The sequence below is a fragment of the Gadus chalcogrammus genome, chromosome 14 (assembly GCF_026213295.1).
Source record: "Gadus chalcogrammus isolate NIFS_2021 chromosome 14, NIFS_Gcha_1.0, whole genome shotgun sequence".
Lineage (NCBI taxonomy): Eukaryota > Metazoa > Chordata > Actinopteri > Gadiformes > Gadidae > Gadus > Gadus chalcogrammus.
The window spans coordinates 18,788,294-18,813,475 of record NC_079425.1 but is presented as its reverse complement, the minus strand read 5'-3'; the positions used below and the strand labels follow the sequence as shown (position 1 = coordinate 18,813,475).

The 25,182-nt window shown below is 45.6% G+C and overlaps 2 protein-coding genes across 2 annotated transcripts; both read left to right on the top strand.

Moving 5' to 3' along the window:
* Window positions 1-128: 128 nt before the first annotated feature.
* si:dkey-148a17.6 (uncharacterized protein LOC108190685 homolog) lies at window positions 129-3,004 on the top strand. The gene has a single exon (XM_056607503.1). The coding sequence runs from the start codon at window positions 227-229 to the stop codon at window positions 1,322-1,324; it is 1,098 nt and encodes a 365-aa protein (XP_056463478.1). The 5' UTR covers window positions 129-226; the 3' UTR covers window positions 1,325-3,004.
* A 1,082-nt stretch (window positions 3,005-4,086) lies between these two features.
* On the top strand, window positions 4,087-24,649 carry esrp2 (epithelial splicing regulatory protein 2). The gene is made up of 16 exons (XM_056607586.1): window positions 4,087-4,573; window positions 5,095-5,223; window positions 11,546-11,659; window positions 12,165-12,279; window positions 12,408-12,503; window positions 13,161-13,215; window positions 13,903-14,013; window positions 14,592-14,724; window positions 15,158-15,200; window positions 16,277-16,578; window positions 19,179-19,403; window positions 19,959-20,157; window positions 21,533-21,731; window positions 22,310-22,395; window positions 22,489-22,586; window positions 24,456-24,649. Exons 1-16 carry the CDS (start codon window positions 4,442-4,444, stop codon window positions 24,615-24,617), a joined length of 2,199 nt encoding a protein of 732 aa, XP_056463561.1. The 5' UTR covers window positions 4,087-4,441; the 3' UTR covers window positions 24,618-24,649.
* The last annotated feature ends 533 nt before the right edge of the window (window positions 24,650-25,182 follow it).

The window sequence follows — 25,182 nt, the reverse complement described above, 5'->3', positions numbered from 1 at the left end:
CAATCGTACAACAGGATCTATTCTTGAAACAAATGTATCCTATTGAACATTGACCTTTGTATTTTAGATAAATTAAACATTAGTTCCTATTTTATTTTTCGTGACTCAAAAGCTTGATGGATGAGTCACTGGATCTCTGCCTCTCTAAAAAACCTGTGAAACACCTACTTCCTGTCCGCTCAAGGCTCAGAAGGAAGTGGAGGCTTGCTTGGACAGCACTTTTTGTATGAGGACACTAGACCGCACATGCGTACACACACATACACATACATTTATACACAGATGTAGCTTGAGACAAGCGATGGCTTTGCCCTCTTCAGAAGACATGGAATTCGAGGATATATCCAGTGGAACAACCGTGTGCTGTGTGATCCTGGGTCTGTCCTTCTTGGTCGGGGCTCCGGGGAACCTCCTGGTCATCTGGACAATCCTGAGGCACGTCAAGAAGCGCTCGCACACCGTCATCCTCATTCTCAACCTGGCTGTGGCGGACCTGCTCATCCTCATCACCCTCCCATTGTGGATCTACAGCCTGGCCTTCTCCTGGGTGTTCGGCCAGGCTTCCTGCAAGGCCATGGTCTTTGTCATCAACGCCTGCATGTTCAGCAGCGTCTTCCTCATCACCACCATGAGCGTGGAGCGTTTCCTGGCCGTGCGCCACCCCTTCGCCTCGGCCGACTGGAAGAGGAAAAAAGCCCTGAGCAAAGTGCTGCTGGTGCTTTGGACCGCTGCCTTCCTGCTGAGCTTGCCCGTCCTCCCCACCCAGGTCTTGGACGGGGAACCAGGCGAGATGCAGTGTTTGTACCGGGAGTACGCCTCTGATGGCCAGCAGGTTCTTTTCCTGCTGCTTGAGACGCTGTTGGGATTCGTGGTGCCCCTCGCTGTATTGGTGGTCTGCTACAGCTGCCTCTGCAGCCGCATTGCTCAGATGACCCTGAAGTCCAAACGCAAGTCCACCTTGCTGATCTGCAGCGTGGTGGTGGTGTTCACCGTGTGCTGGACGCCGCATCACGTGGGGAACATCCTGACACTGGTGCAGCTCGCCATCAAGGGGTCCCACCCGGCCGCGTCCCAGCGCCTAGAGAGCGCAGGGAACACCATGACCTTCGTGGCCGGAGCCTTGGTCTTCATCAGCAGCACGGTCAACCCCATGCTGTACATGTTTGCAGCGCGATCCTTCAGGAGCTCTCTGAGGGAGACGGGCATCCAGAAGCTGTTCCACCACATCTCCAGCACGTCCCCAGGGGAGAACAACCGAGAGATGTCCTTTGTGTCCAAGAGCAAGAGCAACCAGACCAGCAGCTCTCAATGTTCTCTGGAGTGACAGATAGACGTACGTACGTATGTAAATGTGTGAAAATGTCTGGTTCAAAAGTGGTGAGTTTGTGACAATGTGTGTATTATTTGGGGTATTGCTATTTGGATTCCTTTTTGGTAATTGTCGACAAAAAGTTTACAAGAATTGTGAATGAATGAAATCCTTTGTTTTTGTAAATAGCCTTGATGAAAATTAAGTTGTTTTGTGAATGGATATTATATTTATATGCTTACTCTTGTTTTTATTTTGCATTCATGAAAAATAAGTATGTATGTATATACTGATTTAATTTTTTAATTGAATTTAAGTTTATAATTTAAAAGAATACATATTGCAAAGAGTTGGTTCATTGTGTCATTTAAGGCTATATTTGTACCATCCTTTTGCTGTCATCACCCAACAATTTGCAAGGCTCTTGTTTTGAGGAACCATAACCTCCAATGTGATGCTATAGCAGCCATATTGTTGATTATAATGTTTTTTTTTACAGTTTTATCATTACTTTATATGAATTCAGACATTTGATATTCTGTATATGCAAAAGGACTGTGTCTTCAATTGTATAGTAATAATAATAATATGCTGCTGTTAAGTTGAAGTTAATTTAAGTTGAAACGTGATTGCATTACTGTGACAGGCACAGCAACAGTCATGTTTTCTACTTCCTTTCATGCTGAAATTGCCCAATGAAAGACTGGTTGTCCTTCCTTTGGAGAGCAGTAAAAAGCGGAATTATGCATTTCTCTTGGCCAAAGTCATGTGAGCAAAAAATGTAACGTAAAAAATAAAGAGATAGTAATAATACTTAGTAAAAAATACACCAAATAATTGGGTGTTTTAAAGAACTGTAAATTCTTTATATTTTTAATGATAACACAAAATATAACTTCTTTAAGAACAGCTCACTTCACTTTATCACCTTAAGGGAAGTGTCTAGTAGGAAAACAGTTACATGTGTATGTTTATGTCTAATCTCCAACATCGGTGGAAGCGTTTCTGACCTCCATGTTTGTTCCCATACCATTCTACTATTAGGACATCCTAAACTTCTGCTATCCACCACTGGGTGATTACACATTGTTCAAAGCTGTAATGGTCTGCATAAACCAAGCAATGAGCCAGCCAGGTTCATTGGAGCAATGTGGCAACGATGCTTGTAAAGTTCCTGTGGCGGGAATGACAGGAAAGCTATTCAACGACTAAAATCCATCTATGCATGGCCAATGGAGTCGTTTTCATCTGTTATTTCCTAATGTATAGAATTATTTGCCCACCTCGGAGCCACCCTTAGCATGGGAAAAAACGACTTGCAGGACAAAGAAAGTGATCGCCTAAATGTGTGAGATAAAAAAAGAAGCAAGGGCAAGGAAACCCCAGGTAGAAGCACTTCACTGGAAGACAAGGAGATCAGTCATGATCGCATATAACTGTGTGTTATGTCTGCATATATATTATATACCATATATTAAGCATACCAAATATATTAAAGGTTTCTCAAACGAATACGTCTCTCACTTTGTACAAAGGGCCTTTCGTTATGACCAAAAAATGGTGTTCTTGTGTCTGAGACTTGTGGCCAATATGCACACAATAATATACACACAGTAATAACAATTTCAAATCCTATCAGTATTTTCCAATACAATGCAAACAAATACTAACCTTACTTTAATACAGGCCTGCTATTCTACATTATAGCCAACATTACTACTATAGCCTATATTCTACTAATATACTATTCAAGACACTACAATAGTATAATATACTATATTATACTATAGTATACTATACTACACTTTAGTACATTGTACAATAATATACTAAATAATACCATAATATACTATACTATACTATATTATACAATGCAATCCGATACAAACAATACTATCTTTACCATACATTATCTACAGACTACTATACTGAAATAAACTATGCAATGCAATTTTATGGTATCGTATAGTTTAGTATAATCTATGCAATACCATAATATTCTAACATATTATCACACACAAACACACACACACACACACACACACACACACACACACACACACACACACACACACACACACACACACACACACACACAAAGTTTTATTTTATAATCGTACCTGATTTATCGATCAGTGACTGACATTTTAGTTGTATGCATGTAAACAAAAAAGGCATTTGCCCTATGGACAGAGACTCCGTTTCTAGTGCCACCAAGTGTTTAGGCCCAGTACTGGACAGAAAGCCGCCACTGAACTGCTCTAAAGCTAAACCAATATTCAAATCAGCAGACCGTATTGGTATAGCCTACTTAACGACGGAATTTACCCGGATAATTGATACAAAGTCAGGGGAGAAAAGCACACTTTAGAAGCTATGCTTTTGAACAGAGGGAGGCACGGAGATGAAAGGGAGGTGCAATGGACAGCAACAGACTAGGGTTGGCTTAAATCCCTTAAATGGTAAAAATATCAAAATATGTGCCATCGATCGTTATGACTCACCGTAGAGGCTATAACACGCCGTCTTACAATATTGTAACATGCCTTGATTCACTCACTGTTTATATTCCCTTTAACACATCAATATTTTTTGTATTAGGCCTACATTGAATTGTATCCCATGGGTTTACTCTGTTGGACTATACAATATCCTATAGGCCTGCTTTACTTCCTACATTACATACCTAACCAATGACTGCACTGTATACACCACAGTGTCCCGCCCTCACCTTTGCTGAGTAGCCAATGGCAGGCTCCCATGGGACTGCTCTCCGATTGGAGTCAGAGCCATACAGGTAACTCAGGGGGAAAAAATAGCAAGCAGTGAAAAAAACCTCCGGGGCTTGCTATGGAGTGCGTGTAAAAGCAACACGGATTTCCACCCTTCTTCTTTACCAGTTAAACCAGTATCTCTGGATAGAACATTCTCAAGTTTTGGAACAGGTAGAGTCTTTGAACAAAAACTCTCGTGTCTCCTTTGAAAAATAATCTCTTTTCTGTCTCCCGTTTACTTACGATTGAGTTTCCAGATCTTTTGTTCGCTCTACTTATCACTTGGAAAAAGGTGAACCCTCGTGTTATTTTTATTTGATCTTTGCTTTAATTGTAGTTTTTACCCTTGTGGTCCCTGATGGCTTCGCACAGTGATACTCTGGTGGTGTTCTTTGGGGCAACAGCTGGTGCAAATGGGGGTAAACTGGGTTCGGATGAAAGGGAAATAATTCTCTTGGTGTGGCAAATTGTGGATCTACATGAGAAAAAGGTACGAACCTTTCTGGCCCTTTGTACAGGTCTCTTGTGTAGCTAAATGTTTGTGGCATTGTTGTCTTATCTACCTTGTATGTGGATGTATATGTTTGACAGATGACTTTAACGCAACAAGGTGTGCTTTCTGACACTGTCCGCACTCTACACACATTTCGACCTCAGATTTCACACAGAGCTGTTAGTGCTTTTTGAAAATGCTCCTCCTCTACAATGTGTGCCGTAACATAGTTTCAGACTCATGGTGGGGGGGTTATAATATTGTAACATTTTACAAGAACGCATACCTTTTTGGGTAAACGTCCTCGCCTGTCTTTGACAATTAAGTTTTTGTTTCTTCAACTATAATTGTCAATTGTTTGACCCGGAAAGTCAATTTCCTGAAATGGTGGTCGGTAGGCTAGTAGTGCGCCTAGTAGTAGTATCCTAATTGAATTGAAGATTCAATGATGACGTATGGATATAACATTTGTCCAACAATGATGTTACGTTCCATGAATCAATCAAATCCCTTCTCAGGTCGGCAAACTTCATAGATGTCTCGTCAAGCCAGACACTTTGGAGTTGACAGACGAGTGTAAGGAAGAGACGGACCTGATTGTGGACGACCTCACCAAGGCCGACCCCCTGGACAAGGTTCTGCAACAGGTGAGACCAACTGCCAATTAAACCAACCAGACCGTTCAATCAATGTCAAAATGCCAATGCACGCTTTTGTGTTGTATTCAGATTCCACGCGTTGTTTTTTTGCTTTGCAACGTTTGTTTTATTTCTTGAGAACCATGTCTCACCAATGTGAAGATTGGCGTTCGTCTTACGGTTTAACATTGCTGACGGTTTAAAAATGGTTTAAGAGCTAGGATGGGCTAGCCCTGGGGCTGTAGGGAGATAGAGGGAGCGCAGTCGCAGGTCTAGTCTTGCCCCAGACTGATGCACGCTACAGACATCTGGAAGACGGAATGTTTGCCTGGGAAGTGGGAACGCACCAATGGAAGACCGATAGAAAGAATAGACATCGGGTACATAAAGAGTGAGAGTGGGAGTGGGTGGGTATTGTATAGGCCTATGTACCAAGGTCGTTTTGCCAAAGGCAGAATGAGTTGATTCACATCGCTTTAAGATGGGACCAGGATGTGGATACTGGTTCCTTCTTGTGACTCGGGTTGTTTTGACAGAATTGCGTAGGTCACCAAACGTGTTTTTCCGCCACCCTAACCTCATCATTTGCTGACACTCTTTGGCTCAATGGACGAGGCATCTGCCGTGCCTACTCCTTTGTTTTGGTAGTTGTTGAAGAGCTGCTATTATCTTGAATGACTTCAGAGTGATTTCAAAGTCAAGATTAGTCCATCTATGCAGTTAATTTCAAACATGTGCGAGCAGGTGTGAATCCAATCCTACCGTTTGGTTAATTATGAACGTTGGGTTGATATGCTCGTCAAGCAAAAGAAAAAGCTCCAACAAAATGATCTGTCCTCTTTTCTGGACTATGGTGTGACAGTTTCCTGCCATAGACCTATTTCAAAGCGTGACATCTCAAACCAACATGGATGAGTTTGTTTGCAGAACCTTCAAATATTAACCCATGTAATCAATTCTTACCTTTCATGCTTTTGTCTCCCATTTCCACTTTCCCTTGCACATGGTATTTCTAATGAATGAAGCATTGTTGGGTAATGATGTACAATTAAATATAATTTTAAATCCTATATGATGTGCATAAGGTTGTTAATCTAACTTTTCATCCAGGCTCTTTGGCATTGGAGTTTATAATGGAAGAAGTTCCAATGAAACTAACCCAATGCAATGACAAATACCTTCTTCAGATTGGACTGCCCCATTCAATGAATCTTAAGAAAAAACACTGACTCAAAAGACACAACAAGAAGGATACAGTCCAGACATGCGAGAGGCCATGCTGCACACATGTTGTTGATTTATGTGGTTATTTTGTTTGTCTTTCTCCAGTTAAAGATTTATTAATGTATGACAACAGGAGGGATTATGTTTGTTGGCACTAGACCTGCATTCAACCCCTCCAGGGATAATAACTGGTATTTAGTCAAACCTCACCAATCAGCTGGTGTAGCGTTACATTGAAGCTAGCATGTGTAAGCAGTGTCGGAGGAATGGCTAACCTGCTGGAGATAGTTGTGTGGATTGACAAGGGCCATCGGGGGTTGGGATCAGTTCAATTGTTAACTTATTCATTCCCCAATCCCCCTATGGTAAAGACTACTTGGTACACTTTTGAAGGATCAAGTAAGGCAGCAAGTGAGTTGGATTCAGCCACTAATTATGCAGCAGAAATCCATCAGTGTGACTTGTTTTGGTCGCATAAACAAGCCAACACGTGTCGGATCCTGTCTGTCATCCCTTGACAACTAATTAGCATAAAGACCCTGACCATCCCTTCCTGAGGAAAATGAAACCCTCTTTGCATCATGGGATATAGTATGCAGGAAATAAGTGCGCTTCAGTTCTTCGTACATCAGACGTACATTGACACCAGATTTGTAGATGTGTACGCTATAGGGTACAAGTGGACCACTTCGAGCATGGCCGAGGAACTGGTAACTGTAGCTCAGTATCAGTAACATCATGGGTTAGGACTGAGCTCCGTGGGCGGGCCTGGCTCCTCTTCACCTGTGTATCAGTGTGGAGCTTCGGCTGACTTTTGCTTTAGGCCACGAGAACGGCAGCATGTTGCAGCCTGAGACTCGATGCACCTGATACATAGCTTCTCCCATGACGCACAGAAGGTAATGGTAATGATCTTTGACTGGTTCCCGTGATCTTTCCTTCCATTTCATTTTCTTAATGACCCCTGGCTCCTTCAGTCGTCAAAGAAGGACTGAAGATGCAGTCAAATACAATACAGTCCGTATTGTATTTGTGTTTCTCATTTATGAAGGAGCCAGATCATTCCGATATCTTTGTCTATCAAAAGCTCTGACAATCATGTTCAGGATCACACTTAAACCGTAAACTAAGAAACACAAAGGAACATTCCCAAAGCTTACATTTATTGGATGTAAAAAAGGCTAATTCAGAAAATAAGAGGAATTCCATTACATACCAGAACTAGTCTGTAGCACACAAAAGCCAACCAATACAGACTTAAGAGACAGAAATCTGAAATACGACTATCAGTTTTTTCTATCAGTTGTAAATGGTAAACACCATTTTGTTGGGACATACACCAAGGTGTTGTATTCACAAGGATATTTTATTATGGCCAATAAACTGACCTGTGTCCGTGGACCGTGGCCATAAATTTCAGATTGTCATTAGTTATCTTTAGGGACGAAATACATTTTGGTTAACTTTGGCCCAAATTAACCTTAATAAATACCCATGCTTCTATTCTTTAAACCACTAGTTTACTCCCACATCAATCACAGAATTCTCTTTACCTGCACAGATTCACATTCCCTGCTGTTACAGTTCTCTGAAGCAGCGAGTTTCAAAATTAAATGGTGAGTCATTTGGCTCACCCTTGGTGTTATCGGCCCAAACCCTTCCCTATTGTGCAGCAATGAATCTCCACGTTCAAAGACTGTCTTCCTCCTCATCAAAAGCCATGCCTTCCATTGAATCTGACAGTGCAAGACTTTTCCAGACAATTACATATATACAAAGGTTGGTTGATGCTTACTATTGATGCTATCACCGTGACCTGATAATGGTTTAATCGTTTTGGAGGTCAAGGTTCATGTCCTGACCAAAGTGACTTTACATTTTAGATTGGGCATGGCAATCAAACAAGGGTCCCTGGCTAAGAGTATTGTTAATGAATATATGTACTTCATTGCAATAGTTAACTCTTAGTGGCTGGAAATGACAAGTTGTTTTTTGGACACCAAATGGTTTGGTTACAAATAATGAGAGAAATAATTACAGCATCTGGAAGACATCAGTCGAACATTTAGCAAGGGCAGAACAGGATAATGTATGGTTTGTCTGCTCTATTATGCGGTCGGGCGTACACACAGTAGGCGAGAAAGACACAAGGAGTGTCGCAACCTTTTCAAAGGTCTTTACCTTTTGGTTGGTAATCCGGTTATAGTGCTTGAACAAGGTGTGGCAGCGTTCACAGTTGCAGGCAAACACCACTCTGATCTTGGGTTAGGTGTCCTGTCGTCTAAATGTATAGAGACATTTACAAAACTTGATTAAAAAATAGGTTTGTTAGTGCAATGACATTTGCCGTCAGTGTGTCAATGGTTTAAAATGGAATGTTCAGTGTGTTCACCTCCCAGCCAAGAGGTACTGGGATCCCAAATGTCTGCAGACCACAAGCAGGTATCCTGGAGCAGGAGGCCCCGACTCCCTCCCTCACCTACTCCTGAAGGACCTGCATCTGAATGCGGTGTAAAATCGTTTTGGATTAAAGTGTCTGCTAAATAATTGAATGGTAATTTAAGCGTTGCTTGTAAGGAGAGTATTGGTCAAAGTACTGTACGTTTGTGAGGGGAGTTTTCATGCATGCAGAGAATGTGTTCCTACCAGGTCATAGGGAGCGGGTTTCTGAAATCCTGGGTCATTAAATGGAAGCCTCCTCCTCCTCCTTGTCCATCCTACTCTTGGTACAGTGAACTTTATGACCCCTAGCTCTAACCGGCCAATTGTTAAATAGCTAATACTCTGATACCCTTGGCCACTTGGGCCCTGGGTCGTTAATTCTTGGAAAAGGTAGATGGTACACAGACCATGCACTCAAAAAGGCGGTATGCTTCCTTACCGAATGTTATGTTGTGTTCTGTTTGAATGCATCCGGTTTTCAAACTTTGATATGGGTTCCTTCCAGTAGTACACCACGCAGTGATTTTGCGTGTCAGTGAACAGGGGGTTGGTCTGGGTTCCCATCATGCTGATCCACTAGTTATTGGACAGACAGGGACACACGACTCGACAGGTTCGCCATTCCTTGGCCGGTGGCCAGTGCGGTGTTTTTAGACAGACAAGTGACTCGCTGGCAGTGGTGACTGTAAGGTCAGCATGGCTGTAGTGGGAAGGGGATCCCCAGGCATCGATGACGACTCTGGCTCCATGTTTCAGCTTTAGAGGACGAGGACTAGGGATGAGCACACTTTTTTTGCAGTCAAGGTGGCTCATTTGCAAACACTGTTATTTGATCTAAATGATTCGGTGTACGGTGTAGTGAATGAAACATTTTGAGAGAAGTTGTTGCGGATTGATGTCCTAGGTATATTCTGGCTGGTTGTTGTAGTTCTACCTCACTTGTCCTGTTGCAGAGCAGGTAGAAGCCCCCCCCCCCCCGCCACGACGGGCCTTGCTTTCATTTCAGCGTCTCTCGGAGCGGCAAGCTCCAACCTGCAAACATAATACTCTCTCTGACTGCCTGAGGAATCTGTCATAGATGGTAGATCGCCAATGGCCCACTGAAATTACCCCAATGCTCCCATCAATCTGTCAATCATTAAAGTGTCCCAGAAGATCTCTGTGTGTGCCTGCCGATACGCATACACTACACCGCGGAGTACAAAAGCTGCCTTTTTACAAGTCCTTTATTTTTCTCCACTGTATCACATTAATTTCTAGGAAAAAAAATAAATCACTGGACATACCTGCGTTATTCTGTATTGCATGACCGATATTCAATGACATTTATTCAGTCATTTTGTAATTAAATAATTGCCCCAACATTTAACATGTTTAACAACATCTCACAATTTAACAGAGTAAAATCATACCCTGTTTATCATCCTGTCACTTTGGGGCTGTATCCAATTTCCGATTCACATTGAATTGAGAATTGCAGATTAACCTGTTCCCAATTTTTTTTTCTGTGATCTAAAAACTAGGCAATTTGTGTCAAATGTCATATAGGGACAGTGATGATGTGGAGGTGACGTTTTCTGTTGATGGTGTAACACCACTAGGGGGGTTTACACAACACTGGTAATGGGGCTCGTTCAACACTGCCTCGTTTGGGCTAAACACAGAAAAATATGGGCTTCTGTGCTCCGCTTGATTTGGCCCATATTGTCTACGGACGGAGGAGTAGTCTGACTGCACACACACACCCACACCTCCCCCCACAGGGGAAACGCTCAACCTGTTGAACATGCTCTTTATCTGGGGAAACTAAACTGGCCTTATGTCCTTGATCAGACCTAATACCAAACACTAGTTTGTTTTGAACCGTTTTCTAGCCTTGACTTAATCGATCTCTTCAATATCTCAATGTCTAACTATTGTTATTCTAATGTTAATCGAACGATCTTTCTTGTCATATATATATATATATATATACAATTTCATCTTTTATCCTATATGATATACCTGGTTGCCGCTGTATTTATTTTGGGATTTTATTTCCTACTGTAAAAGGTACAATACAAAATTAATGTGGTATTATTGTTGATTGTGTTGAAGTTCCTTCATAATCCTAGACCAGTGGGCAAAAACACAATGTGTTTGCCTTTTTAATGTTGACTGGTACATTTTATTTGTATTCATTTTTATGCAGCATAGCGTCGCTCTAAGGGCTCATACACACTGGATCAGGCGTTGTGGTGGTTACCGCACACTGCTGCGGCAATGTGGTAGTGTCACTTCATGGTTTGTTTGTGTGCCAGCATGTTGTGAACTTAAACCGTTCCCACATGATGGGGTTGCACAGCGTCAGGAACGGACAACATGGCTGCGATCAGTCCCTCTGCCATCTTCAGAGTTTTCAGTAACAGCCCAATGCTACAATGCTAACGTTACATGGTAAACAAGGTTCTTCTTCCCTTGGGCGTCTTCCGGTCTGATCGCAGGCTTACCTTGGCCACTGCAGACTGATGTCGGGTTGCGTTTCTCCAAAAGTTGATTGCTAAAAATTGTCCATTCCAAAGAGTGTTTGAGCTGGCATTTCTGCCAGAACGCCTGAATCAGTGTGAACGGGCCCTAACCCTGGTTTCTGTCCCTCCTGCCTGCCTCTCCCCTGTTCCTCGAGCAGTTCCAGCAGTCCGTGCAGGCAGAGTTGGAGGATCTTGGCAGGAATTCCTTCACACTCTGTGTTGACGGCCCCCAGGTCATCCGACAGGCCCTCCACCCGGAAGCGTCCAAAAAGGTACAGGCTATACCTCTATGACCTTCACCACCAGAACACACTTTCTCCAGCGTGCCACATTGATGAACGTCTTGTAAACTACACTTTCACTCTTCATGGTGTATTCTACTGTGGGGTCTGATCTGAGACTAAACTAAAGCTTTCTCAGTATCGCTCCATTGTTTGCTTCTTCCCAGCATGGCACGATTATCGGCTGATTTACGTAAACATGATACAATTTACACAAGAATCATACAAGAAAGTGATCTGTAAATCAGACTGCTCAATTTCTGCTGACTGTGACTCCAGGTTTACTACCAACATTGCATTATTCAATATCATTTTTATTTACCATCCGTGTTTACTAGTCAATTTCTTTAAATGACACAGCGTGTTTTGGCCATTTCACTTGGTGGTTAATGCTCTTGTGTAAATGGGAATTATATAATTCTGTTATATTCTTGTATTAAAATGCATCAGTGTTTTTGTAATGCCTCCGTATTTTTTCCCTGACTCTTGCCTTCAGAACCTCGTGCTCCCGGAATGTTTCTTTTCGTTCGTGGACCTGCAGAAGGAGTTCCACAAATGCTGCCCAAACGCCGGCCCTGGGGAGGACCTCAATATCTCCTCCATGCTGGAGTGTATCCTTCCAATGTTTTCAACTAGTGTGTGTGTGTGGGGGTATGGGTGGGTGTGTGTGTGTGGTTGGGTGGGTGGGAAGTCAAATTTTGTGTCTAGTGCTTTGCCTTCTTTAACGGTGAGGATGCAGACCTGGGTCTTTCTTCCGTGTCAGAGCACGCGTCCGGGCTGCTCGATGTGAGGAACATGGTTCAGCTGGCACTCCACATCATGGCAGAGCCTCTCAGTACGTACCTGCCACACTCACTGCTCCAACTTCCTGTTCGGGAACGGGGAAACCCCTCAATGAAGTGGATACATTATGTTCAATTGACTTGGTGAAATGTGTTTCAATGTACGGTATGTATTTTACTCTAATTTAAATGGACAACTTAAATTCAAACACTACCGCTATAGAAGATGAAAGTACCATTGTCCTGCTCATGACAATGGTAAAAGAGCTGGGAAAATCCATGGGGAAATCTTACACAAGTAATAATAAGAACAACAAACAAACCCCTTTAATACTTTACAAAGACAAGGGATGGGCCACATTGTCTCCACACCAGACAGTGTTTTAGAGGGAAGTAATGGGTAAATGTCAGGGTTGCAGTCTGTCCACCTCCTTATTACCCGGTGTGACCATTCATCTCGTGGGGTATAACACCCAATAACAGGTGGCAGGGAGTCTGCAGACTGGCCTAACCTGTACAACAGCTAATTGGAGAACTCTGTGGTGTCATTTTCAGGACAACAATGCAGTCCAACCACTTGTGCATTGCAACGATTATTGTGTAACCTGATATGTGTTTTTAAATGTGTTTTATGCATGATTTGATGACTGTGTGAACTATTATATGTGACCTTCATTAATTCCCGTTTTTTGTTTATCCATCCCCTACAGACCACCGATTCTCCTGCTTTGAGTCGGTGAAGTACAAGTTTGAGTCGGGCACATGGTACGTATGCGGTTCTGCTCCGGGACACGGTGAAACCCGACCACGCTGGGTTGCACTCCGGTGGGCCCCTCTCGCCACCTTTCTCATGCCTGGTTGGTTATCCCCCTCGACGCCTGGGCCCGAGGCTACTGGCTCCTAGCATTGATTACAGCAACAAGGAAACCACAAGTGTGTAATTAAAAGCTGGCCAACTTTGCCATCAAGCGCTTAGCGGGCTCTGCTGTCGCCGGGTCATTTGCCGGCAGCCCGTGGCCTTTTAGAGAAGGAGCACGCTTCTACGAGGGGTGGTAAATACCCTGCTGTGGGCGTCCCTGGACCTGCGATGTGGGCTCTTTGTCTGGGATTCTCGTCTCCATTGAGCAAACTATTGATTTATACCACAACTTACTGACCTCAATGTGCTGACTGACGCAGGTGGAGCAAACAGTTATTTAAAATTCATTCTGTTGGGCGTTCAATATATAATTAACCCTCAATCTAACTGCTGATCGGGACTTTAAAACTATTACTACAACTAAAACTAACTACTACTACTACTACTACCCCTCCCTAAAATGTGATGGAAGATAAATCTCCCCTTTTACCATTAGTCTTGTGGTTGTGGTAGCTGAGGTTAATGTATTTAACATTTGTAAATTATGATAATCTCGCTCTTCCTTGTTTGTTTTCTCTGAATCCTTGGCAAAGCAGCAAGACAGATCCGGTAGACAGTGAGACTGTGATCCGAGCACGGGGCCTTCCATGGCAGTCCTCAGACCAGGACATAGCCCGCTTCTTCAAAGGCCTCAACATCGCCAAGTATGTTATGCCATTACGTGACCATCTCAAAGATTTCAGCGCTAATTCTCACCAGAGATGGAAACTGTGTCATTGCCGACAACCAGTTCAAAACATTCATAAAACTGCAAATGCTGGGCTTTCATTAGTGGGCCATAGGCTCAATCACCATTGTGTCTCATCATTCAGTGATGGATGGTGACTTAATAGACATTCATTTATAAGAAAATCCACGACATTTCAAGGTTGACTGGACGACAGCACGTTACTGGTTTTATCCTAGGTTCCTCTTGTGCTCATTGTGTCATATAGCTTACGACTTACAGATGTCTATTTCGATATAACTTTATAAATGCAATCCATTTAAAGGAAAGTGTTGTAATTGTAAGGTCCAAGTCCTAAAGTGGTCTAGTTGGTGTAATGTTAATATATTACATTAAATGATTGACCAGCCTCGCAGAGATGGGCAATGAATTCACGATTGTCAACATGCAATTAACAAAAGGAGCAATGGATTCAACCAGATTTTAAGTCTCACCAATTGCTAACGAAATGACACCGAATTTGAAGGTCAAAGTGCATCCTGTGTGTTTGTTCAGAGGAGGGGTGGCCCTGTGTCTGAACGCACAGGGCAGGAGGAACGGGGAGGCGTTGGTTCGCTTCGTGAACGAGGAGCACCGGGACCTGGCCTTGGAGCGCCACAAACACCACATGGGTAGCCGCTACATCGAGGTACGCTAGCCCCACGTTGGTTCACCCTGCACGGGACACCGTCCGGTCTGTGGACGCTTTACGGCCCCGACTGCTTCACTGATACTGTCTATACAATACTAGAGGCAGTTCTATTCTAGTATTCCTACATTATGGGTCTGCAAGCTAGACTTACGATTAGTACTGCTACCACATGATGTATGCCGGGGTCATTTGAGGCCATTTTAGGTCTGTAAATAACTACCATGCACGGTTTCTTCTTGAGGACAATTTATGATGCAAAGGAAATGCAGTGGTCACGAATTTATGGATCCAAGTAAAACGGAATCCTTTCACCACCTTATGCTCAAGTCAGAGGTTGTGTCCATGGAGAGTGTATGCAAAGGAACGAGGGTTGAGTTTGGTTCTGCTGTCGGGTGTCTTACTGTAGTTTCTCTCCCTGTTCCCCCATCAGGTATACAAGGCAACCGGGGAGGAATTCCTTAAGATCGCTGGAGGTCAGATTTCACGTGTTTTTTTTTTTTTCTTTTCCACCCTCCCTTCCTCTCTATGTACATGTCTCTCTCCCTTTTCATCTCTCTTCCCCGGAAGAGTCAAGGCATTGTGCCTTCAGTTACAGTTTTTCCCCCTCGTTTCAAAACCCACTCGAGCCCCTCTCCGTCGGCCCTTTAAAGAGAGTAGTTCTCCATTGAAGCGTCACTCTCCTTCCTGTTGCTCTGGTCCAATCCCCTCGTCTCCCTGGCACTCTATCCCCCAGGGACAGAAAGCACGCTTTGTCAGACAACACCCCCCCCCCCTTCCCTTCCACCTCTACACCACCTCAATCCCTTCCTCTAGCAGCCCCGCCCCTCCCCTTAGCCCCCAGCCCCTGTAGGTCAGCAGGGAGGGAAACTCGACCCCTGGGCCACAGCCAGTCACCTGTTCTCTCCAGGTATACACGCTTCCTTCCCCAGGTGGGGTGGTGGCGGGGATGGGGGACATAGGGGGGCACCGGGCCAGTGAAAGGCCCAGCACAGAGCTCACACAAAGGGGGTGTGAAGGGACAAAGGCCCCCTGCGGCCAGGGCCTCTGCGGCCAGGGCCCCTGGGCCCGGGCCCAGCAGGCAGCAGAGCGGGGAACCTGCCAGGCCGCGTGTGACATGACCGGGGAGACAGCTGCATCAGATAAATGGACTCAGGCGGGCAGTGGACGGAGACGAATGTTCAGATTGAGACCAGATATTGTCAGACTGACCCACCCTTGTTTTGAAGGTGCAGCCTTTCTGTCAAAAGTTGAGCAGCCATGTTCTGTGGTAATTGAGGCCTGATTAGTTCATGGCTGTTTCATAAGCACAGGTTGTGCAGGCAACGGAAACTGATTTGCCCTTTAGAAATGCGTGCAGAAGATATTTTCACTTGTGTGACAGAGTAATTCCCATCTTGTGCGGTTTGGTCTCGTGTCTGTTCTTGATAATTTTTTCAAGCGCTAGTCCTTCTATTCCTTGGTGAAGCAATAAATGATGGGGTGGTGGTTAGTGTTAAGGTGGTGGTGTTAAGCAGGGGGTGTAATTAAAACCAGCCGTTGGCCCCCGCAGGCACATCCAACGAGGTGGCCCAGTTCCTGTCCAAGGAGAACCAGGTGATCATCCGCATGAGGGGGCTCCCCTTCACGGCTACGCCCCAGGACGTGCTCTCCTTCCTGGGCCCCGAGAGCCCCGTGACGGACGGCGCCGAGGGCCTGCTCTTCGTCAAGTACCCCGACGGCCGGCCGTCGGGCGACGCCTTTGTGCTGTTCTCCTGTGAGGAGTACGCTCAGAACGCCCTGCGCAAGCATAAGCAGATCCTGGGGAAGAGGTACATCGAGCTGTTCCGGAGCACCGCCGCCGAGGTGCAGCAGGTGAGACGCTCACTTCCTGACCCCCAAAGTCACTTAAGGTGATGGTGTTTTCACTAACATCAGACAGGACTGAAGACGCTGGTATTTTTTACTTGCCCCCAACGACACTTAAGATGATGGTATTTTTATTAGAATCAGACCTGACTTTAGATTATGGTATTTTACTAACCCCCCGACGTCACTTAAGACGATGGTGTTTTTACTAACCCCCGACGTCACTTATGACGATGGTGTTTTTACTAACCCCCGAAGTCACTAAAGATGTTGGTGTTTTTACCAATCCCAACGTCACTTAAGATGATGGTGTTTTTACTAATCCCAACGTCACTTAAGAGTTAAGACGGTCCTTTTGCTAACACCAGACGGGACATTCGGCTGTTACGCCTCAATGTAAAGGACATTACTCTAGCTGAAGTGGCACATGCTTAAAACTACAAAGGTATACAGACAATATGTCTAGAGGCACCATAAGTGGTGTAGAAATGTGGGTTTAAAAGTTAAAATCATAAGCAGGGTTTTGGATGTCGTTCGTTCTTTAGCCTAGTGACACTTTCTTTTTGTTTTGGTCAGAGCCCATAGCTGCCCTCTCGCTGTCCCCATTGCATTGTGTGTTGAAAATGTAAAGAGTCCTTCTGCCTAGAGTCCTGGTGTTTGCTTTTTTAATCAGCAAGTTTCATGTTTGCACAGCTAAACTTGAAACTGACCCCATACCAAGCGCACACATCTGTTTCTTTCAACAGTAGCCGTATGCCACTGTTGACATGCCATTAACCTCAATCATGTTCATAGATATACTTTCTTTATTTAAGCAGAAACAGACACGACCAATCCTTTCAAGAATCAGGAAAGATTAGCCATTGTTCTCAAATGATGTGTTTTATCAGTCAGCGAAGTCCCTTCATGTTTTTCTTGGCACTTGATGTGTGAAGGGTTCCTTGGCCTGCTGGGAAAATCTGTATACACAAGGTATCATGATTACCGGAGGACTGAGTTGGAAGAACAGAATTGTACGTGTACAGAATTGTACGTGTACAGGAAGTACAATTGACTTTTTAGGTATTGAAGGGTTTAGCCAGTTTTTATAGACCCCAGGTTAGTTGTTGACATTGTGTCCAGATGTATTTCAGCCATGACTTTCTAAATCATTGAACCATCGAGTGTCCCATAACTGCCCGCCCAGGCTAAGTAGGCTCCTCCAATAGTGCACAGAAACTGGTAAATCCAGAATTTTTGTTTGTGTGTTTACACGCCACATTCATGGTCACGGTTCAAGGTGTGCAGTTAGTTTCTGTGAAGATGGTGGCTGCCATTTTATAGACGGTGTGATGATTCTGATTCAGCATCAACAAGTTACCAGGTTATAAGGCTTGAACGTGGAACAAAACTGTCACACAGAACACATATTTACCTATTTCCCCACTGAGCTTGTCCATTTGCTACCGATGGGTCGAAGCGGTATCAAATCCACAGTTTGATCCATATTCCCCCTCAGTGCTCATGACCGAGATATTTTACACTCAATAATTCTATCTGCTCGCCTCCCAGACTTGGCTCAAGTCCGTGAGCAGGCGCAGGGGCGAGCTTACGAAGAATTTAAACTTTGGGTGGGTTAGTTTGTTTGTGGGCACTATTGGATAAAGCTAGCTAGCCAGGGCAGTTTGTATGCATTTGCCTGGGCTAAACCGATCAAAGATGGAGCTATTTGAGCTGCTTAACATTTCTTTGGAATATAATGGATGTCAATTTTCGCCAACTGCCGTTTATGGTACAAGACCTCGCCGGGAGAGGAGGTTGAGTAAAAATCACCGCTGGTTTACTTCTAGACATTGACAATGTTAACAATGAACCTGTGGGTCTTGGCGTACCAGCCAAACCCTTAACTTTTGGCATGAACACACTTTTCTGAACACATTCGGTTGTTCTGTGCCTTCCTGTGAAGGGCTCGACCTACACCAGTACACTAATCGCATTAAATGGGTTGAATCCCACACTGTGAAGCTGCTAAACCACTTCATGTATCATATTATCGCAATCAACGCATTATATCGTCCTCTCTGAAGGTGCTTAACTACGTGTTGTATAAGACTCATTAAACCCATGAATCGTACTCTAAAGGGGCTAAACTACTACATGTATCACATTAACCCATTACATCCTCCTCTCTCTCTGTGCTGAGACTACATGTATCACATTAACCCATTACATCCTCCTCTCTCTCTGTGCTGAGACTACATGTATCACATTAAACCCATTACATCCTCCTCTCTCTCTCTCTCTCTGTGCTGAGACTACATGTATCACATTAACCCATTACATCCTCCTCTCTCTCTGTGCTGAGACTACATGTATCACATTAAACCCATTACATCCTCCTCTCTCTCTGCGCTGAGACTACATGTATCACATTAAACCCATTACATCCTCCTCTCTCTCTCTCTGTGCTGAGACTACATGTATCACATTAAACCCATTACATCCTCCTCTCTCTCTGTGCTGAGACTACATGTATCACATTAAACCCATTACATCCTCCTCTCTTTCTGTGCTGAGACTACATGTATCACATTAAACCCATTACATCCTCCTCTGTCCCTCTCTAGGTGCTGAATCGCTACATGTCTGCACCGCTGATCTCCACGCTGCCGCCGGCGCCCATTTTGCCAGTTATGGCCACGCCCCCCTTCCTGGCCACGGCCAACACGCGGGACTGCGTGCGCCTGCGCGGCCTGCCCTACACGGCCGCCATCGAGGACATCCTGGAGTTCATGGGGGAGCACACGGTGGACATCAAGCCGCACGGAGTCCACATGGTTCTCAACCAGCAGGTCAGGCCCTGACCCCTCCCTCCCTCCCTCCCTCGATGGGCTGGGACAGAGGATATGATGGTTGTGTAGTTTTACATTGGGTGACGATTAAAAGCGATGTATGACTTTGTAATGCCTGTGTCACTAAAATGAAGTTAAAATATGACACCAAAGAGAAGGAGTGACATGAATATAGCAAACTGCTGGTGTTAAACTATAATTAATGTGAAATGCTCATTTTGTGGTTTGATTAAAAAATGTCATCCCCCATTTCTCAATACTAATAACCCTAATTTGCCAGCTTAATGTGACGTGTGCTATGTATTTGCGGATACTAAATAATTATATCAAGCTGCTATTCTTTTACATTTATTATTTAGGAAGTTATCCAAATACTAGATACTTTATCCAAATATTAGATAACTTAAATCTTTTGAAGGCCTTCAGTTGGTCGTGGGGTTTCGATCACAGAACCTTTTGTGCGGTTAGATTAGACGGTAGACGATCTAGTGGCATGAACACCACCGCCCTCACCCCCTCCCTCCCTCCCTCCCTCACCCCCTCCCTCCCTCCCAGGGCCGTCCCTCGGGCGACGCCTTCATCCAGATGAAGTCCTCTGACAAGGCCTTCATGGTGGCCCAGAAGTGCCACAAGAAGACCATGAAGGACCGCTACGTGGAGGTGTTCCAGTGCTCCACGGAGGAGATGAGCATCGTGCTGATGGGAGGGACCCTCAACCGCAGCGGCCTCTCTCCCCCGCCCTGCAAGCTGCCCTGTAGGTTTCCTCTTCACCCTCTCCTCTCCTCACCCATCTCTCCCCCTCCCTGCAGGCTGCCCTGTAGGTTTCCTCCTCACCCATCTCTCCCCCTCCCTGCAGGCTGCCCTGTAGGTTTCCTCCTCACCCTCTCCTCACCCATCTCTCCCCCTCCCTGCAAGCTGCCCTCTAGGTTTCCTCCTCTCCTCCCCCATCTCTCCCCCGCCCTGCAAGCTGCCCTGTAGGTTGCCTCCTCACCCTCTCCTCTCCTCACCCATCTCTCCCCCTCCCTGCAAGCTGCCCTGTAGGTTTCCTCCTCACCCTCTCACCTCCTCACCCATCCCTCCCCCCGCCTTGCAAGCATGTATATTCAACTCTCACACCCCAAATGTTTGAAAAAAGTAGTTGTAGTTGTGTGTCTTGTATGGTTGATCTTCAAACTGCTGTGATTGGATGGAACAGACTCAAACTGTGTGTCTGGTTGCCAGAAGTACTGCATGGGTTTATTGCTATTCCTTAATGCTATCGGATTCATGTTACGGCCTTTCATTCGCCGCATGCGTTAACACAAGCAGTCTTGTTTCTGTTAGCGTTTGGGCTGCGGTCCTCGCGTCTGTACTTTGCTCTTTCGGCGCACCCCCTATCTCTTCCCGGTATTCCAGATTAGATTTGGATTTTTCCGCCAATGGGCAACACCTTCCCCTCTCCCCATTGGTTCCCTTTGAGTTCCGTTTATGACCTCATCGTTCACATGCTCTCTTTCTAAACGGTAGAGCAGGAGAGATGATTAGATATACCCCCCGTCCAGACCAACGGAATCCCTCTTGCACACACACCAGTAAAACATTTGCAGGCAGTGTATGTATAGAGCCGAATATTGCAAATGAAGTCAGTTAACATCCTTATTAAAATCAGTTTTCAGAGCGTTCAGAGCATTTTATTACCCAATAAAAAGGTGCTGTCACTATATCAAAAACAAGAATGTGAAATGTTTCCTCTTGGGTTAGGGCTTTGTTTGAACAGTTATCCTTATCTATAGCAAAAGGGCCTAGCCCTAGTTTGGCAGATCGACACAAGGTCAGTGTTCTGGGGTTTAAGGTTAGGTGTGTGTGTGTGTGTGTGTGTGTGTACTAGCCAACACTGCTGACTTATTGAACTTAGTATTACCATGCAGTTCCCATGCATGTTAGGCCACTAGCATGTAGTCTGGGCAGAAGGTATAAATGGCGCCCTGTGTTGGAGACCTATTTACATCACCTTACCTATTTGTTATGACGTTAATGTGGTTGGGGACCTCATTTATTCTATTTGGTTCAATGACTCAGGTAATGGTGACTTTTACAGAACAATGTGTCACCATGCCATCAACACGCTGTCTGTCTCTCTCCCTCCCAAGGTCTCTCCCCCCCCACCGCCTACGGAGCCTTCCCCAGTCCGGCCATGTTGTCGGAGGCGGGGCTCTACCAGCCCCCCCTGATGGCGTCCCCCCGACCTCAGCCCCAGCACAGCGGCCACTCGCCCACCCCCGCCCTGGCCTACTACCCCCCCCAGCCCCACCTCTACATGAACATGAACTACACTGCCTACTATCCCAGGTGTGTGTGGACATGAATCTTGATGCCATGCATGCTATGGTAGTGCAACTGTCCTCAATCAATACAGGCATTTATGCCTGTCTTTAACAGGCCTGTGTTATTGCATGCATCGCATTATGCTGGTTGCACCATGCAAACTCTAGGGGATGTTATTCAGCCTTCAGAGCCTACGCGAAGCATCATCACCAGGGGATGCTGAGAACAATGGAAACGTGTCAATAATATCGGAGCAACTGCAGAGCTGTTAATACGGCATGGCTCAAACAAGTTTCAAGTTTCCACCGTAGCAACCGTAGCCCTAGGACTCTGACACCAGCGATGGTGGCCACTCAAGATGGCGGTCCTCTTTTGAAACCTATGAGGTAGTAGCAGCTGTGCTAGTCGGAGATCCAGTGCATCGCGGCGAGATAAGACGCATCATGTACTCGTTTGGTGTTGGTTAGCACAGTGCAACGCCCAAAGTACACGCGTCAGTCGGTGCCCACCGCCCATCCTCGTCCTTCACATCTCGCCTTCTCTTTCCTGTTTTCCGATCCTCCCTTCCTTCTACCCTCTCTCTTCTCCTCCTCCCCCACCAGCCCCCCGGTCTCTCCCTCCACGGTGGGCTACTTCGCCGCCCCCCCGGGCGCCATGGCGTCGGCGGTGTCCCAGTCCCACCACCCGGGCAGTGCGGCGGCCGCGGCCGCCGCCCACGCCCACCACGCCCACGCGGCCGCCGCCCACGCCCACGCCCACCACGCCCACCCTGGCTCCTCCCCCATGATGGCGTCAGCCCATGGCTCCCTGGTGCGCATGCAGGGGCTGCCCTACAGCGCCGGGGTCAAAGACATCCTCAGCTTCTTCCAGGGCTACCAGGTCGGTAACCGTGGCGATTGGGGGGGATGGGGAACACAGTCGGGAAGTGTGGGACTAATTGTTTTAAGTATTTGTAGTTTTTTTTAAACCTGCCCTAGGGTGACTTCTAGTAGAAAAATTAGGTTCTGAGGAACGCAATGTGCTCGTCCACTAGTCCACCCATCCCTTGTATTCTCATAGATATTTTTCATTGGCTCCACTTGCTGATGTGTGATGATCTGTTTGTTCCTCAAGTTATAGGAAAACCAGCACAGGATCTTCTCTTTACAGGAGGTCTTCTGTTCTCCCAGGTCCCTCCATGAAATAATTGTACTGTTGATCGTGACTTTATCCCACAGACGGAGCTGGTGGTCGCTACTGATTGGTTTATTTGTGCCTTGTTGATGTGATTGTGAAGATGATGATGATGATGATCTGTGCTTTAGTTGGTGTGAATAACTCCCTCTAGTTATTCCCTGCCGTGTTAAATAGTCTTGTGTGTTGACTGTTGGCTGAACCGTGGTAATGTTATCTGCGATAGAGTGAGTTAGGAACACTTTCTCAGTGTTTCTTGGCTGTGACTGCTCCTCCCTCACTGACTTTCTCACTCTTCACTCTCTGGGTGACAAACCTGCTCTCCCAGCACAGCGGGTCTCCATTACACCCTCACCTGTGTGTGTGTGTGTGTGTGTTGGCTTACCACCACTAAGTGTGTTATTCTGACTGCCACTATGAATGTGTCACTGTGTGTTATTCTGACTGTCACTGTGTGTGTGTGTGTGTGTGTGTGTGTGTGTGTGTGTGTAGTATGCTCCTGAAGACTTCAGTGGCGTGGGGCAGCTCAGTGATCAGGCCAGGAGTCTGATCCAGCCTAAAGAATGGCTCTGTCTTTAGACCCCCACCCCACCTTTTCCAAGGTAAGGGGAGCCTCCTCACCACCTCGTCTCCTTGTCTCCTCGCTTCCTTGAGCACCCAGCGGTGTTCCACTAGGTCTATACAGCCCATGGATTGTCTGGGTTAAAGGTGTAGTAGATGTGATATTATTCGGCCTGCTGGCCGGCCAAACCAGGCCACTAATTAAAGGTACAATATGCAACGTTTGCCATTGTCAAGATAGCCCCAGACTCTGTTTTGATAAAATAACCCTCTGCTCCTCACCCCCCCTCTCCCTACTTTCTCCTGAAGCAACCCTACCTGAAAAGGCTAGGGTCACTTTTTGAGATGTAATCTGACATTTCTCTTTGTTGCTGCAGAGTCTGAGCCATAAACCTAGAGCCCTGTAGCCTTCAGGTTACGTTTACCTGCCAATCAATTTAACGCACATTTCAAACAGACGAGACAAACGGATTGCATATTGTACAAAAAAGATAAAAAATACGTTAACGTCTTTTGACGTTAACCTTGGAATGTGTACACCTTGAACACTAATCATTGGGCACACACGGGGCTTTTTTTTGTTGTTGCAGTAATTTCTCCTTGGAACAGTTTCTTCACTGTGTCGTCGAATACTGCATTTCCCTCACGCTCTTGAAACATAGAAACTACACATTGCATGTGTAGTGTTAGTGTTACACGCCAAGATTTCGATTAAACTTCATCAGTAAAGTATTGTGATGCAAACCAACGTCTGTGAATGGTACTAAACTGGTGACCGATTGTGCAAGATGTGTCGTCTGCCCTTAATTGGCCCGTGCTTTTGTCTCTGTATGGCCTTGGATGTTTGGGTTACTTATAGTTCCCTAACCACCTGCCCAACTGGTTAAGGGTCTTTCCCCTCCGGATCCAAAGGCTTCTTCTGTGCTTTCTGGCGCCCCCTGATGTTGACATGACTCAGCCTTAAATTGATGGTGTGTATCCTTGTGTGTGTGCGTCCGTTTTGTGTGTCCACAGCTTCCACCAGAGGGCGTCATTGTCCTGTACAACCTCAGTGGCCAGTGCAGCGGTGAGGCACTCGTAGCCTTCCCTAGCGAGGAGCTGGCTGGGCAGGCTGTGCTGGAGCGCTCCCACCACCTCCTCTACGGCCACCCCATCCGCCTGGCCTTCTGTACCTGACCCCCCCCCCCCCCCCCCCCATTCTTCCACAATCCCCCCTAACCCCCACGCTAGCTATCATCGCCATGGGGATCCATCCAGCGGTTTCCCGTGACCCGCCTTCTGTCGCTCCTAGTCTGCTTTCTCCCAGTGTACGATGTACGTAAAGTACTAGAACTTTTGTTTCATTTCAAATGTTAGCCAGACAGAACTTGCTGTAAGCCCAACAAGAACCATCGCTTGAACCCGTTGGTCCGATATTAAGAGTTTTGGTCCGATATCAAGAGTTTTGGTCCGATATCAAGAGTTTTGGTCCGATATCAAGAGTTTTGGTCCGATATCAAGAGTTTTGGCTATCTTGTCCTTCGGGGTCGGAGAGGGATGTGACCGGTGGCCATTTTGTCTGTTGCTTGGAATTTATAACAAAAGGACAATTTGCATGAATTTCACTGGCGGTACACACTAGAGACCGATGTCTGCGTCTAGGATTTAAATATGAAAAGATTATGATACTAAAACCATAGTCCTTTTGGAAACCGCCCCTCTGCTTTGAAAGGCCATATCTTTAGTTAGTGTTTTGCAGTGT